A 14,003-nucleotide genomic window follows, 5' to 3' on the forward strand; every position below is an offset into this window, starting at 1 on the left:
GTCGAACTGCGAGCGTGTGGAGTGGGAACGATGATGAGTCTCGAGCTTCCTCTCCGGCTCCTCCTCCTCCAACACCACCCTCGACTCGCCAGGACACCATGTTTGCCGGTGAGTCGGCTTTTCTCATGCTGCAGGATCGCCGTCTGCACTCGTCGGCGTGCGCGACGCTCGTCTAGTCGAACCCCGACCTCCCACCTCGCCTCATCTCCTCCCTCTCGTCGAAAGCCGCGCAGGGCGTGCGAGCTGGTGTCCAGGGCCCACAATCAATCGTACTGACTCGTACTACCCCCACAGGTCAGCAACAGGGACCCTCGCCCGCCCAGCTCGCGCTCGCCAAGCTCCAGGCTCGCCAGACGCTCAAGAGCTTCCTCGTCACGATCGGCGTCCTCCGTGCGGGTGCGTACAGCTTCTCTCTGGCGTTCATCGTCGCGGCAGTGCCCATGGGCAGAGGGCGGGGAGCGCCGGCGAGCTGCGGGACCACGACGCTGACTCTTGCTCCGTCGTCCAGCTCCCTTTGCCGTCAACTTCGTCTTCTCCCTCTTCAAGTAAAGCACTCGCACCTCGCAATCGGACGTGTACATACCCGCACCATGCGTCGCCGAGCCGTCCGGGAGAGAGGCTGCGGCGGGAGCTCTCTTCTGTCGGCTTCTCGCTTCGACCTTGCTGCCGCTCTCGCACGCATTCAGCTCGCGTCGGACGCGAACGGCGGTGCGCCACTGTGCTCTCGCTGCCTCAGTCGCCAACGCGTGAGCGCCGCCGACGGCCCTCGAAGCTGCAGTGCCTCCGCTGGCCCGCGCACGGGGTCCGCGCGCCGTCCCTGTCCGCACTTCCCTCCCGGCGACTACGCCATCCACCTCGACGATTCCGACGGCTTCATATGCATGTGCGTCGTGCGAGAGAGCGATCCATCGCGAGACGCTCGCATCTGCGCGTCGAGGCCGAGCATGCAGACGATCGAGAGAGCTCGAGGGAGGTGGTCGCGTGCGTCGTCGACGAGGGAGCGTGGATCGCTGCGCCTGAGCGAGGCAAGTCTAGGAGCTGGTAATGACGCATTACGAGAGGGCACTGCGCTAAGAGAGGACAAAATGCGAGACGGTGCGCGAGCGGAATCGTCTCCCCACACCGTCTCCTCCCCTCCCTGACGCCACTCACGGGCACGCGACGCTCGCCTGCACCGGTATAGCATGCACCACCGGCACCCTCCAGCACCACCACCACAACCGCACGACCGCGCGCGCCGCCCAGCTCGACCCAGCTCGTTCGCCTCGCCGCCTGCACCGCCGCCGCGCACCCTCGACGCCGAGCCCTCGCCCTCTCTCGCTCGCGCACGAGACCCGCATCGCCCACGCGCAACAGACAGTGGCACAGACGGTGAGCTCTCTCGTCCTCTCTACTCGCCAGCTCGTCGCGGGGGATACGGCGGCGGCGCGCGCCTATCGTGCCGGAGCGGAGGTCGAGGCACGCGCCGTGCGGCACCTCTTCTGGGCGTTCGCTGACCTCGTTCGCCGTGTGCGCCCTGCAGCCGCCACGCTGTCGCCTTGGACCGGCGTCGGCTCGCCCGGCTCGAGCGACTTTGAGACGATTTCCGACGCCGAGGTCCCGCCGCCGTCCAACGCGCCTCACGTCCCGGCGCAGCAGTCGAACCTCGCGCGCTCCCTCTCGCGCCGCCACCCTCGCGCGAGCAGCACGGTCGACCTCGACGGCTCCATCGACGCGGCGGCGGCGGCGGCGGCGGCGAGCGCCGGGCGGGCCGCGTCCTCGATCGAGCGCAGCGACGACGACCACCTGCGCGCGATCGAGGGCGACGACGAGGACAGCAGCGCGCTCGAGGACGTTGACCGAGACGAGGGCGGGCGCGGGCGCGCGAGGACCCGGCGCATGCCGCGCGACCCGGAGCTGCAGCGCTCGATGCTCGAGGACGCGCTGCGGAGCAGCCTCGCGACGCTCTTGTCGCTCGCGCCCGCCCAGGCCACCATGTCGCAGTCGCCTGCCTTGTCGCACGTCTCGCTCGCGTCCCTGTTCCAGCCCATCGGCGCCGCCGCGTCGTCGTCGTCGTCCGCGACGGCCTCGCGCACCTCGCTCGACACGCGCGCGCCGCACAACGCCAAGCGCCCGTCGCCCTTCTCGACCTCGCTCTTCGACCCACTGGGCGAGGAGGACAACGACGACGACGACGAGCAAGGTCTCGGCGACAACGTCCTCGTCTCGTCGTCGTCGCCCCAGTCGTCCTCGTCCGACGAGGGCGAGGGCACGCAGCTCGCGCCCACCGTCGCCTACCGCTCGCGCGCCATCCCGATCGTCTCGACCCCGGCGCGCGTCAGCGAGCCCTCGACGTCAGCGGCGGCGGCGAGCTTCTCGCCCCTCGTCGCCTCGCGTCCGCTCGGCGCCGCCCCGGGCCAGCCGAGCTCCAACTCGCCCCCGTACTACAGCCGGAGCCGGCGCGGCGCGGCACCTGTCCGGCGGCGAGGCCGGGGCCGAGGAGGGAGCGCGAGCCCGGGACCGGCGAGCGTCGAGGAGAGGCGGCGTGCGAGGGAGAGGGCGGTTGAGGAGGGAGTCGGCCCGGCGGTCACGAGCGACGGCGGCGGGCAGAGAGGTGCGTCGACCGCTCATCTCTCTCATCCTCTTGAGTCGGACACTGACCCCTCGATCCTGCAGACGAGGCCTTCCAGGACATGGTCGACGCCGCCCGCTTCTTCTCCGACCTCTCGCCTCGCGCCTCGCTCCGCGCGCCCTACTCGTCCCTCCCCTCCTCCTACGAGACCGCCCGACCTCGTCACCCTCCGACCACGACAGCCACCTCTTCCTGGGCGCCCGACACGGCCTCGTCCGCGACATCGACCCCGCCGTACTACTCGGGCGACGAGGACCCGGCGCTCGCGAGCGAGTCGCCGCCGCGCCTCGACCTCAGCAGCAGCGGCGCCGAGGGCGACGGCGAGCGCGCGATGCTCCCTCACGCGTCGCAGGGAGAGAAGGCGCCCGACCGCGCGGCCAAGGGCGTCGGGCCGGCGAGGGACGAGGCGGACGAGGCGGCGCCGAAGAAGCAGGGCTGGTTCGGCTGGTGGAGGGCATTCGGCACGACGGTCGAGCTCAAGGTGTGGCACCTCGTCGGCATCTGTGGTGTTTTGATCGGCGTGGGCCTCGGCGCGAGGTGCGTCCCGACGCCTTCTTCTTCCCCTTCAAGCCCTCTCCCTGACTCTTCCTCCTCCCGCCGCACAGCTCCCTCATCCACACCCTCGCCCCGAGCTCGTGGCTCGCCTCACGCCTCGACTTTGCCCACCGCGTCTACGCCTCGCCCTTCCTCGCGCCGTCGGCGCCGCCGGCCGCGCTCGTCTCGGCTGCCCAGTCGGAGCGCTCGAGCCCGTCGTCGTCGTCGGCCATGTCGAGCCTCTTCCTTTGAGCGCGATCGTCTCTGTGACTGCCCTCGTCTGTATAGTCCCCCTCTCCCTTCGTCTCGCCTCACCTCCCTCGGGCCGTCTACTCTGTAAGATCGTCCTCCTTCGTCTGCCTCCCTCTCCTCTTTGTCTCTGTACCTCAGTCGACTCGTTAGTCCCTCGAGCTTGTCCTTTGTAGACCCCTCTCGCTTTTTCGCAACACGGCCACGTCTCGTTTCCCTCGGACCTGTGCGCACGCTTTCCTCCGGCCCGACGGCGGCGGCGGCGGGGCGACGCGAGGTCGACGCAATCGACGCGCGCTTCTCTGCCTCTCTCCGCTCTCTCGCGCTACCATCGCTATGCCTGCTGCTGCGCACTCTCTCGAAGGCAAGGTTGCAGTCGTCACGGTGCGTCTGACTGCTCGCCTCTCTCTCAAGACCTTCACCACGAGGCGCGCCGCTGACCCCCACTTCCGCAGGGTGGAGCGAGTGGAATCGGGCTCGCGACGGTCAAGGTGCGCACTCTGCCTCTCTGAAGTCGCGCTCCAAGTGCAATCGACCTAACTCTTGCTAGCGCAGGCGTTCCTCGAGGCGGGCGCGGCGGGCGTCACCCTGGTCGACCTCAAGGAGGACGCCCTCTCGTCGGCCGTTGCGTCGCTCGAGCTCAGCGAACACGACGCTGCACGCGTTCTGACTGTCGTAGGAGACGTCGCAGACGAGGCGACAGCGGAGAAGTACGTCCGGGAGACGAGCGAGCGGTTCGGGCGGGTGGACGTGAGCGTGCAGTGCGCCGGCATCAGCCTCCCGACGACCAACGTGGTCGACCTCGACGTCGACGACTGGGACAAGACGATCAAGGTCAACCTGCGAGGCGGTGCGTCCACGCTCTCTCTCCTCTCTCCTCTCCTTGAGCAGCTCCCGATGCTCGTCACCCTCTGCGCAGTCTTCCTCGGCGTCAAGCACAGCCTGCGGGGCATGCTCGCGTCTCCGTCTGGCGGCAAGGACTGCTCGGTCGTCCTCATGTGCTCCCAGCTCGGCCTCGAAGGTGCGTCCCCTCTCGCCTCGTCTCGCCTTCCTTCTCCTCGTCGTCGCTCACGCTCTCGACGCGCAACAGGCTACCCGGGCTCGTCAGCCTATGCGGCGTCCAAGTTTGCGCTTCGCGGCCTCATGGTTTCTGCAGCTGCCGAGGTCGGCCCGGCCGGCATCCGCATCAACGCGGTCGCGCCAGGACGTGAGCTCTCCTTCCTCTTTATCTCAACGTAATCGCCGTCCCTACGCACGGTCCCTGACCCTCTCTGTCGGACTCAGCTATCGACACGCCCATGCTCGCCGGCTTCTCGGCACCCGGGCACACGACCAAGGGCAACATCAAGCGAGCGGGCCACGCGCACGAGATTGCCAACGCCGTCCTCTTCTTCGCGAGCGACGCAGGCTCGTACTGCTCGAGCACGACGCTCAAGGTTGATGGAGGATGGAGCAAATGGTGCTAGACACAGAGCTGCAACGACGATGGTCTCTTTTTGCGTCTTTAGAAGGTCGACCGCCCAGCGAGAGGACTGTCGCCCTCGCCGCTCTTCCTCTCACTCTTGATCCGAAAGAAACGTCTCGAAAGTCTTTGCGAGGAGAGAGGAGCTTCATTGCGCGAAGTCCTCGCGAGCGCGAGCGCAGCCCCTCCGATTGACCTCGGCCGCTCCGTGCGACTACTCCTCGTCCTCCTCCGTCTGCGCCACTGCAGGGAACCGCACTGCCTGCCACGCCAAGACGGCGGACACGCCGATCTCGGAAAGCTCCTCGAAGCGGAACGGCGGGCGCATGTGCCAGTCGCCGAAGATGCGGTAGAGGACGGTCGGGAGCGCCTCGAGCACCTCGAAAGCGAGGCGCAGCACGGCAGCCATGCGGTACAGGCCGGCGAACGTTGCGCGACGGTAGTTGAGGTGGATCTGCTTGGCAAGGAGGGAAGTTGGTGAGTGCTCGCTCGGCCTCAGCGAGAGGAGAGAGACGACGGACCTGACCGATGTCTGCGACGAGGGACAAGGCCGAGGCGACGCTCACGATCCATGGATGGAGCGCCCTCCACAGCCGTGGCGCCTCGTAGGTCTTGACAATGGCCGGGCTGACCGGGCTGGCCGTAATGAGGTGCGGGAGCGAGGGGCCGAAGCGGTAGATGGTGGCGATGGTGGCGACAACCTGTACATGCTTGAGGGTCAGTCGAGCTCGGGATCGTCGGCCCGAAGCCCAAGGAGCTGCCGCCTCGAAAGGTCGCGGCGATGGCGGAGCAGAAAGACTCACGAGGATCCGAGCCGTCCAGCCGAAGCGCAAGTCCTCCCTCGAGCTCGCTCGCTCCGAGTGGCTCTGACGGCGCCTCGTCATGCTCGTCGGGACGAGCGAGAAGGGACCTGTCCACGTGAACTCGAGGCGAAGGAGGAGAGCCGACTTGAAGACGAGGTCGAGGGCTTCGCCGGCGCTGCCGAGCCAGGCGACCCAGAGCCCGTCGTGCGTGACGTTTCCAAAGAAGTGAGCTGCGAGGCCGGCAAAGACGGACCACGAGTCGTGGAGGACGGTGAGGGGAAGGGAAATGCCCGTCGCCAGGGTGCGTGAGGACCAGTAGGAAAGGTGGAGGCTGCGGACGTCCGGATACGGGAGGTCAGTGACGCAGTACAGCCTCGGCGGACACAGAAGACGACTCACAGCACGAGAGTGAAGGCGACGAGCGCCTGAACGAGGCGCAGGAAGGCGCGCAGCCCCGGCCGAGCGTCGCCGCGCGCCGTGTGCCCGACGGACGAATCTGCGAGCGTGGCGCAAGATGAGCGTGTCTGTCACGACGGCGACGGTTTGAGAAGAAGAGAGGAGAGAGGCTCACGAAAGATGTCGGCAAAGTCCTGAGCTTGAGCGCGCTCCCAGGCTGAGGCGTTCGAGCCGGGTGCTGTCGATAGACCAAGTCCGACGACGCCGGCAAGGTTGAACTTGAGAGGCGACACAGGCGCCCACGAGATGTGCCAGTCGAACGAGAAATCTATGCGGCAGAGAGAGAGAGAGAGAGAGAGAGAGAGAGAGAGAGAGAGAGAGAGAGAGAGAGAGGGTCAGTGCACGAGCTGGCTGAGGGACGGTACCGGGAAGGGCGCCGAGCGCACCTTCCTCGCCGGCTGAGCCTTTCTGCGGCAGCTCGACGCGGTCAAGCGGGCCCACGTAGCCGAACCGAGTCGTGATGAACGGCGAGTAGCGCCAGCCCATGCGGGTCGCCGTCGCCTTGTCGCCGTCGCGAGCGTCGTCAAACTCGATCATCGTCTCAAAGTGCCCGTCCTGGTCGAACAAGCGGGCGCATTGCGGCGAGCCGAGGCCACCGTAGTAGCAGTTCGCTTGCTGCGCGCGAGGTGAGGTTGGTCAGCGGCATGCAGAGAGCGAGGGCGTGCGAGAGGCAGAGCTCGACTTGCGCGAAAGGCGCTTCGCTCCTGCAATTTCTGGCGGTAGGAGCTGAGGTTGTACACCGGGAAGTCGTCGATGAGCGACACGAACGTCTTGGTCGCGATGCTGAGGCCCGTCGAGTTGCCCTCGGCGCCGTCAGGCGACGACCCGCTGTCGTAGAGCTGCGAGAAGCACGCCGAGTTGGCGAGGAAGTCGCGAAAGACGCCCTTCTGCGGCACGTCGGTGTCGTCGACGTTGACGGGAGGAAGAACGCCGTCGATCGAGTGCATGGACGTGTTGCGGGACGTGCGGAACGTGTGATAGTCGATCGAGTCGTCGAGGCGGCTCGTCGAGGGGAGCATGACGTAGGTCGACTGAAGGCGAGTGTGAGGCGTGCGCAGACGGTCGCTGTAGTGCAGAGGACCAGGTGTCAGTGACGAACGCGCGAGGAAGGAGAGCGGGCACGTGCAGGTGCTCCCTCGTGATCCGAACGCGAGGAACGGCGTGCACGGCCCTCGAGCCGATTTTGATGTCGCGCAGGATCACGGCCTCGTAAACCTTCTCCCAGAGAGCATCTGTAGGTGCACGAGCGTCAGGTCGAAGTCGAGAGCCCGAGAGAGAGGGCGAGAGAGAGAGGACGCACCGGGGTCCTTGAGCTTGTCGCTCGTGCGGAGCCAGATGGCCGCCTTGAGGTTGAACGAGTCGACGCTGCCGAGGTCGCGACTGTAGAAGCTGCGCACGACGTCTGGCTCGAGTGCGTGGAGCTGGGCGGAATCTCCGACGAGGACGGCCGGGTCGACGTGGTGCGCCTTGTGCGGGTGGGCGAGCTGCTGGTGCACCGTGCGCACGACCTGGACGGTCAAGTACCCGACGAAGGCGAAGAGCGCCAAGCCGCCGAGCGCGCATAGGGCGACGCAGAGACGAAGTGGGGAGGAGCGTCGAGCTGGAGCGGCGCGACGACGGCGCGCGAGCGAGGCGTGCTCCTCCTCGAACGGCGCCAGGGGTCGGTCGTCGGCAGTCATGATGGGGGTGCAGGAACAAGAGTCGAGCGGGCGCACGAGCGAGCGCGGGCACAGCGAGCGCACAGCGCGGGTGCCGACAACTCTCGCGGCCCATCTGGGCGGAACGGGCCTCGAAGCGTGCGGGGCGAGCGCCGTTTTTGGGCCGCGCCGATCGCCTTCGCTCGTCGGGCCGACGACCTGCTGCTCCTGCTCACAGCGTTTGCACGTTGGCGTGCTCGTGCCTCTTGGCCGACTCGAACTCGCTCCTCGCGGACCTGGACACGCACTGCAGACTGATCTTGGATTGACAACGGCCTCCTGCTCAAGCGTCGTTGGCCGTCACCTTGTGGAGCGACTCGGCGAGGTGGCGCACGTTGTGCTTGGTGACGCCGGCGACCGAGATGCGGCCGTCGCGCGTGAGGTAGATGTGGTGCTCCCGGGCGAGCTGGTCGACCTGCTCCGGCGAGATGCCCTGTCGGCGGTGCGGCGAGAGCGTCGTCAGTGGCTGCGCTCATGCTCGTGAGACCGGGAGTACGAGAGGGGAGAGGGGACGCACGAGGTACGCGAACATGCCGATCTGGTTCTTGATGTGGTCCCACTTCTTCTTGCTGCCGAGCTCGTGCAGGAGGTCAAACAGGGTCGAGCGCATGTCGATGATGCGGTCGGCCATGCCCTTGACCTCGGCGAGCCACTGCGCGTTGAGCTTCTTGTCGGTGAGGAGGGTCGACGCGACGCGAGCGCCGTGCACCGGCGGGTTCGAGTACATGGGGCGGACGAGGCTGCGCAGGAAGAAGGCTCGAAGAGTCAGTAACGTGATCCTGCGACGGACAGGATCGGGAGAGTCGAGGGAAAGGGAGAGAGAGAGAGAGGGGCGCACATCTTGATCTGCGAGTCGACGCGCGCCTTCTCCTCCTTGTCGGCGCACACGACCGAGAACGTGCCGACGCGCTCGCCGTACAGGCCCATGTTCTTGGCGAACGACTGGCACAGGATGAGCTGGTGGCCCTCCTCGACAAAGTGGCGCAGCGCGAACGCGTCCTTGTCGACCGAGCCCGACGCGAACCCGAGGTAGGCGTTGTCGATGAGCGGGAAGTGGCCCTTGGACTTGATGACGTCCGAGATCTCGCGCCACTGGGCCTCGGTCGGGTCGATGCCGGTCGGGTTGTGCGCGCAGGCGTGGAGGAGCACGATCGACTTGTCGGGCATGGCCTGCGGAGGGGGTACGAGCGCGAGGGTCAGGACCGTCTCGTCGCGAGCTCGCAGCGACAGACATCTCGAGAGGGCGACGACGCACCTTGAGGTCCTTCTTCAGGCCCTCAAAGTCGAGGCCGACCGTCTTCTTGTCGTAGTACGAGTAGGTCTTGACCTCGAGGCCCGAGTCGCGGAAGATGGGGATGTGGTTGCCCCAGGTCGGGCTCGGGACGTAGATCTCCTTGGCGTGAGGGTAGTGGCGCGCGAGGAAGGCGCCCGCGATCCGGAGCGCACCCGTGCCGGACAGCGACTGGGTGATGGCGACCTGCGAGGGGGACGACGATCGGGTCAGCTCTGGCTGCGACGGTGCCGGGACGATGAGAGAGAGACGCAGGACGTACACGACCCTCGGACAAAGGCTTCGAGTCGGTACCGTAGGCGAGGACGGCGGCGGCCTGGGTGAAGGTGCCGAGGCCTGTGATCGGGAGGTACTCCTTGTCGTTGCGCTCGCTGATGACCTTGTCCTCGGCCTGCGCGCGCGCAAGCCCGTCAGTCCGAGATTCTCCTGCTCGCGAAAGAGAGAGCGATTCGGGACGCACGGCGAGGACCGAGGGGAGGACGTAGGGCTTGCCGTCGGCGTCGCGGTAGGCGCCGACGCCCAGGTTGATCTTCTGCGGGCTCGAGTCCTTCTTGAACGCCTCGGTGATACCTGTGAGGGTGGGCCAGGGTCAGTCTTGCGCGGCTCGAGACGGTGCAGGAGGACGACGGGCGCACCAAGGATTGGGTCGGGCGGGCCGGCGGGGACGTTGGACCAGACCGAGATGGCGCGGACGGTGGGCGCGGTGCGGAGCTGACGGACGGCGATGCGGCTGCGGGAGAGCATCTGTGTAGGTCGTGCAGGCCACAGAGGGCGACGACGGTGGGAGTCAAGGCGACGGATGAGGGTGGAGGAGGGAGGGAGGAGGGGGAGAGGGGTGGGGGGCTTCAGTCAGCGCGGTTCTCGTGGCTCGCACAGCACGCGAGTGGCTCTGTGGGCGCACCTCAGTCGCTTTTGGGAGGCTGGTGGTGACGAGGAGGAGAGGGCGACGCGGCGAGGCGAGAGACCGGCTCTCCTCGGCGCGAACCGGACGGCCAGCTCCTTCTCGTTCGTCCACGAGCGCGTGCACAGGGCTCGCACACCGCTCGTCCCTGCACCCATGCCCACAGGCCGTGCTGCGCCCGTTCGGCCGCTCGCCCCCGACGTCAGCTTCTGTGCCCCGCTCGTCTCTACCCCGAGGCCCCCCACGGTCGACGCATGAAGCGAGGCCGCTGTCGCCAGCAAGCGCCAGCTTGGCGGCGAGTCGGCGAGGCCAGCGCGAACAGCAGCCCGAGACTCTCGCTCGAGCCGCACGCGCTCGTACGTCCGCACCTCTCGGACCCGCCCTTTGTCTCCCGCTTCGGGCGCCGCTCGCTCTTGCTTCCGCTTCTCTCGCACCTCAGCATGAGCGCCGACGAAGCTGCACCGGCGTCGCCCATCAGCCGGCTCCCCGTCGAGCTCCTCGACGCCATTCTCGCCAAGGTCGACGAGCCGTTCGGCCTGCTCTCGCCGGCCGAGAGGGACGTGCGGCTCGCGACACTCGTCGCAGCGTCGCGCGTCTCGCGCTTGTGGCACGCCGTCGTCCATCCGCTCTTGTACCGGCAGGTCGAGCTTGACGGCGGCGGGACCGGGCAGCGACGCGACCACGGCGCTCTCGTTAAGACCTTGTGGGTCAGCTCGGTGAGGCTACACGCGTTCAGCCCGCTATACGAACTGTACGAGCTGTATCCGCACGCCGAGGAAGTGAAGCTCGACGGTCGCGTCACGGAGTACCTCAATTTTCTCGTCCTCTGCAGCAGTGCGTCTTGTCTTCGTCTCGCTCGCACGGCCCGACTGAGCCCAAATCACTGACGAAGCCCCCCTGACAGACCTCCGCACCCTCCTCCTCGAGCACGTCCAACCCATTCTCAACGCGTCGTCCTCGTTCTCCCATCTCACGACGCTCAGCTTTCGCCGAGTTCGGCTCGATCTTTACCACCCACTCGGCCGTAACCTCCTCGACACGACGCACTTCCCCGCGCTCCGCCACCTCGCCCTCCTCACCTGCACCCCTCACGAGGAGCACCCCCTAAACTCGCCCTCGCCGCACATCCCGTACCTCTCGCCCGACCTCCTCGCCCAGCTCGACGAGCTCCTCCTCGACGCCGTCGACCACGAGCTCATCACGACGGCGCACGTCCCGTCGTTCGACCGGTCGACCGGGCCTCGCGTCGCCTGGCGCGTCGACGTCGGGAGCTCGAGCCCTTCGACGACGCTCCCCTTCCGGCACGACGTTCTGCCTGTCGAGCACCTCGTCGTCACGGTACGGCATGACGAGAAGCTCGACAAGACCAAGCACCGCCGTCGGCTCCTGCGCGACGTCGCCGAGGTCCTCGAGGGAACGGCGAGCGCTCGGGCCGTCGCCATGCCCGCCGTGCTGTGGCGCTCGGCGCCGGCGAGCGCGTCCAGCTCCCGAACCGCCTGGATCAAAGACCACATCTCGCAGCTGTGCGAGCGGCGCGGGATCGTGCTCGAGACGTACGAGCGGGCGCGGCTCGAGCGGGCGCCGAGGGTCGGCGGCGACGGCGAGGCGAGACGGTCGGGCGTCGAGTAGCGCGCACGAGCGAGTGCAACGTGCTCCTTCTGCTTCTCTGTTGCTCGCGTGAGAGCTCTCGCGAGAGAGGAGAGCGAGCGTCCGCTGTCGGATAACGGCTCTTTGACCTCGAGAGTTCGTCCTTGTTCCCTCTCTCGCTCTCGCTCGCTCACTCGTCGAGCTCTCTTCTTTCGCTTGACCCGGGTGAGTCGCTTTGTTCCTTCTGCAGCTCTGCCCTCGCGGCTCCAGCCTGACGGCCCGTCCTGCGACCCACTCCCCCCTCTCCTCCTCAGCCAACCTCCCCCGTCCTCTCTCGCTCGCCATGCAGCAGACCTGTCAGCTCCCGCCCGGCCTCGACACCCTCCCCTCGGAGCTCATCCTCGCCATCCTCGCGCACCTCCCGCCGCCGCACATCTCGCTCGGCAACGGCTCAGCCCCTTCGCAGCGCAACCCGCTCTTCGCCGTGCAGCGCACCTCGAAGCGCCTCGGCGCCGTCTGCGCGCCGATCCTGTGGGACCGCCTCGAGATGGACATTGGGCCGGGCGCGCGCGGCGAGACGAGCAGGGTCGTGGCGCAGCTGCGGGCGTACCGCGAGCGGGCGCTCGGGTGCCGCAAGTTGCGGCTCGAGTCGTTCGACTGGGCCTTCTTGCTGCCGTGTGTCGCCGAGGGGGAACGGCTCTTGCCCGACGTCGAGGACGTCGAGCTGTACCAGACGATGCCCATGTCGCTCGACGTCGTCGCGCGCTTTCGCAGTGCGTCGTCTCGCTCTCTTTCGTTCTCTCCATCCTCGCCGGATGAAACTGACCCGAACGCCCGCAGAACAGCGCAGTCTCGCCGTCGACTACTCCGAGCTCCGTCCCTCGCCGACCCACGTCACGTTCGCCCACCTCGCGCGCATGAGCCTCGCCGACGTGTTGATCCGCCTCGTCCCCTTCCAGTCCTCCTCCTTCTTTGACACCTCGACCCTCCCCTCTCTGCGCCAGCTCCGCCTCGGCTTCATCTACGTCGAGCGTCCCTCTCGGAGCGGCGACGACGGCGACGCGCCCGTCTTCTCGCCGAGCCTCGTCGAGCAGCTCGACCAGGTCCACCTCGAGCTCTCGCACGCGTCGAGCCTGTGCGCCGACGTCCTCCCCCTCGAGGCGCTCACGCCCGACGCGCCCGTCCTGTGGCACGCCGCGCTTGCACCGGGCCGGGCGACGACTCGTCCCGCCGCACGTCGGCCGCCGCCGGGCGTCCACCTCGCCTTCCTGTGCGTGACCCTGCCGCGCCTCTCGACGTTCGAGGAGGACGACGCCGAGTTCGACCCCGTCGCGTCCCTGCGCGCCCTCGTCGCCGCACACCCGTACCTCCGCCTCGCCCTCGTCCCCCTCTCGCTGTGGCAGCTCGAGCACGGCGCCGGCGACGGGCCGGGCTCAGAGCTGGCGCCGCTCGTCGCCGAGTGCGCCGCGCGCGGGCTCGCCCTGAGGCCGTACGATCCGCAGCGGGAGCGCGAGGGGTTCGTGCCGAGGGAGGCGGTGCAGTTCTGGCGCGAGGAGAAGGAGCAGGAGGAGGTTGGGAGGATGTAGCATGGCGAGCAAGGGAACGCTTGAGGGTGTGCTGTGCGTCGCCGGCGAGAGCGAGAGAGAGGCTCGAGAGTGCTTGAGAGCAGCTGAGCGTTGAGGGCGAGCGGGGAGCGAGAGGCAGAGCGACGAGTTCGAGCCTCTCGCGCGAGACGAGTGCGAGCACGGCATGGGTTACAACATGAACAGCGGGTGCACGAGAGGCTCTGCGGGCGCTCCCGCCTCGGTCCGCCTCGTCCTCCTCAGAGTCGCACCGAGCCGCGAGCGTACCGCCGGTTGACGCCGACCTGCGCGAGGGCGAGTGGGAGCGTGTCAGGTCTTTGCCTCGGCGTGCGGGCGACGAGGGTGGAGAGAGAGAGAGAGAGGTGACCGCACTTGGCAGGTGCAAAAGACGACAAAGGCGATGTAGACCAGGGAGCTGTGTGCGGGTGGAGCCGTGTCAGTGCGGGCTCGATGCGAGAGGGGGGAGGGAGGAGAGAGGTGGACGCACGCGAACCAGCAGTTGAGGGCAACGGCGTGACCGTCCCTTGGCGACTCCTTGTTGCCCATGAGGACCTCGACCTGTCGCAGGAAGGGCTCATCAGTCTCCGTCGTCGGTCGTCGTCAGAGGGAGGAGGGGGAGCGGGCTCACATTGGCCTCGAAGAAGAAGCCGAGGGTGCCGAGGATACAGGCGCCGAACACGCTCAGGACGGCGCAGCAGCTCGCGAGGCCGGTGCCGACGACGGGGCGCGACATTGACGAGGGCGAGATGAGGGAGTGGGGAGGTGCGCGAGGAGAGAGGGGGGTGCTGAGGCGGTTCGATTCGGCGGGTGGCGGAGAGTGCTGCTGTGC

At 67.7% G+C, this 14,003-nt stretch overlaps 7 protein-coding genes across 7 annotated transcripts; 4 read left to right on the forward strand and 3 right to left on the reverse strand.

The window, feature by feature from the left end:
* Positions 1-59: 59 nt before the first annotated feature.
* On the forward strand, positions 60-3,616 carry RHOBADRAFT_55958 (uncharacterized protein). The gene is made up of 5 exons (XM_018418101.1): positions 60-108; positions 295-396; positions 1,523-2,593; positions 2,656-3,148; positions 3,217-3,616. The coding sequence occupies exons 1-5, from the start codon at positions 99-101 to the stop codon at positions 3,395-3,397; spliced, it is 1,857 nt and encodes a 618-aa protein (XP_018268165.1). The 5' UTR covers positions 60-98; the 3' UTR covers positions 3,398-3,616.
* A 110-nt stretch (positions 3,617-3,726) lies between these two features.
* Positions 3,727-4,900, forward strand: RHOBADRAFT_66953 (uncharacterized protein). Its single transcript, XM_018419131.1, has 6 exons — positions 3,727-3,778; positions 3,850-3,885; positions 3,950-4,244; positions 4,314-4,415; positions 4,485-4,601; positions 4,679-4,900. Exons 1-6 carry the CDS (start codon positions 3,731-3,733, stop codon positions 4,858-4,860), a joined length of 780 nt encoding a protein of 259 aa, XP_018268166.1. The 5' UTR covers positions 3,727-3,730; the 3' UTR covers positions 4,861-4,900.
* Positions 4,901-4,987: 87 nt separating this feature from the next.
* RHOBADRAFT_55960 (uncharacterized protein) lies at positions 4,988-7,794 on the reverse strand (the record flags this gene model as incomplete). Its single annotated transcript, XM_018418102.1, has 9 exons — positions 4,988-5,310; positions 5,378-5,557; positions 5,660-5,990; positions 6,059-6,155; positions 6,231-6,383; positions 6,502-6,730; positions 6,802-7,180; positions 7,242-7,347; positions 7,416-7,794. The coding sequence occupies 9 exons, from the start codon at positions 7,792-7,794 to the stop codon at positions 5,071-5,073; spliced, it is 2,094 nt and encodes a 697-aa protein (XP_018268167.1). The 3' UTR covers positions 4,988-5,070.
* Positions 7,795-8,095: 301 nt separating this feature from the next.
* On the reverse strand, positions 8,096-9,847 carry RHOBADRAFT_18409 (uncharacterized protein; the record flags this gene model as incomplete). The annotated part of the gene is made up of 7 exons (XM_018412428.1): positions 8,096-8,245; positions 8,330-8,552; positions 8,651-8,982; positions 9,068-9,289; positions 9,366-9,494; positions 9,564-9,673; positions 9,739-9,847. 7 exons carry the CDS (start codon positions 9,845-9,847, stop codon positions 8,096-8,098), a joined length of 1,275 nt encoding a protein of 424 aa, XP_018268168.1.
* A 597-nt stretch (positions 9,848-10,444) lies between these two features.
* On the forward strand, positions 10,445-11,633 carry RHOBADRAFT_55961 (uncharacterized protein; the record flags this gene model as incomplete). The annotated part of the gene is made up of 2 exons (XM_018418103.1): positions 10,445-10,838; positions 10,909-11,633. The coding sequence occupies 2 exons, from the start codon at positions 10,445-10,447 to the stop codon at positions 11,631-11,633; spliced, it is 1,119 nt and encodes a 372-aa protein (XP_018268169.1).
* A 301-nt stretch (positions 11,634-11,934) lies between these two features.
* On the forward strand, positions 11,935-13,177 carry RHOBADRAFT_46961 (uncharacterized protein; the record flags this gene model as incomplete). The annotated part of the gene is made up of 2 exons (XM_018414893.1): positions 11,935-12,364; positions 12,432-13,177. 2 exons carry the CDS (start codon positions 11,935-11,937, stop codon positions 13,175-13,177), a joined length of 1,176 nt encoding a protein of 391 aa, XP_018268170.1.
* Positions 13,178-13,325: 148 nt separating this feature from the next.
* On the reverse strand, positions 13,326-13,955 carry RHOBADRAFT_55962 (uncharacterized protein). The gene is made up of 4 exons (XM_018418104.1): positions 13,803-13,955; positions 13,662-13,732; positions 13,547-13,589; positions 13,326-13,458 (listed from the first exon to the last, which is right to left on the reverse strand). Exons 1-4 carry the CDS (start codon positions 13,905-13,907, stop codon positions 13,414-13,416), a joined length of 264 nt encoding a protein of 87 aa, XP_018268171.1. The 5' UTR covers positions 13,908-13,955; the 3' UTR covers positions 13,326-13,413.
* Positions 13,956-14,003: the final 48 nt, after the last annotated feature.

The sequence above is a fragment of the Rhodotorula graminis genome (genome assembly GCF_001329695.1).
Source record: "Rhodotorula graminis WP1 unplaced genomic scaffold RHOBAscaffold_16, whole genome shotgun sequence".
NCBI lineage: Eukaryota > Fungi > Basidiomycota > Microbotryomycetes > Sporidiobolales > Sporidiobolaceae > Rhodotorula > Rhodotorula graminis.

What these genes read in the sequence shown, in the direction of transcription:
- RHOBADRAFT_55962 (XM_018418104.1), bottom strand. Translation starts at nt 13,907, where the DNA reads ATGTCGCGCCCCGTCGTCGGCACCGGCCTCGCGAGCTGCTGCGCCGTC. An exon ending in GCTTCTTCTTCGAGGCCAAT is followed by an intron (nt 13,733 to 13,802) that starts GTGAGCCCGCTC and finishes TTCCTGCGACAG; the next exon opens with GTCGAGGTCCTCATGGGCAA. An exon ending in GCCCTCAACTGCTGGTTCGC is followed by an intron (nt 13,590 to 13,661) that starts GTGCGTCCACCT and finishes ACCCGCACACAG; the next exon opens with CTCCCTGGTCTACATCGCCT.
- RHOBADRAFT_55958 (XM_018418101.1), top strand. An exon ending in CGACGGCGGCGGGCAGAGAG is followed by an intron (nt 2,594 to 2,655) that starts GTGCGTCGACCG and finishes TCGATCCTGCAG; the next exon opens with ACGAGGCCTTCCAGGACATG. An exon ending in GGCGTGGGCCTCGGCGCGAG is followed by an intron (nt 3,149 to 3,216) that starts GTGCGTCCCGAC and finishes CCCGCCGCACAG; the next exon opens with CTCCCTCATCCACACCCTCG.
- RHOBADRAFT_66953 (XM_018419131.1), top strand. Translation starts at nt 3,731, where the DNA reads ATGCCTGCTGCTGCGCACTCTCTCGAAGGCAAGGTTGCAGTCGTCACG. An exon ending in GCAAGGTTGCAGTCGTCACG is followed by an intron (nt 3,779 to 3,849) that starts GTGCGTCTGACT and finishes CCACTTCCGCAG; the next exon opens with GGTGGAGCGAGTGGAATCGG. An exon ending in CAACGCGGTCGCGCCAGGAC is followed by an intron (nt 4,602 to 4,678) that starts GTGAGCTCTCCT and finishes TGTCGGACTCAG; the next exon opens with CTATCGACACGCCCATGCTC.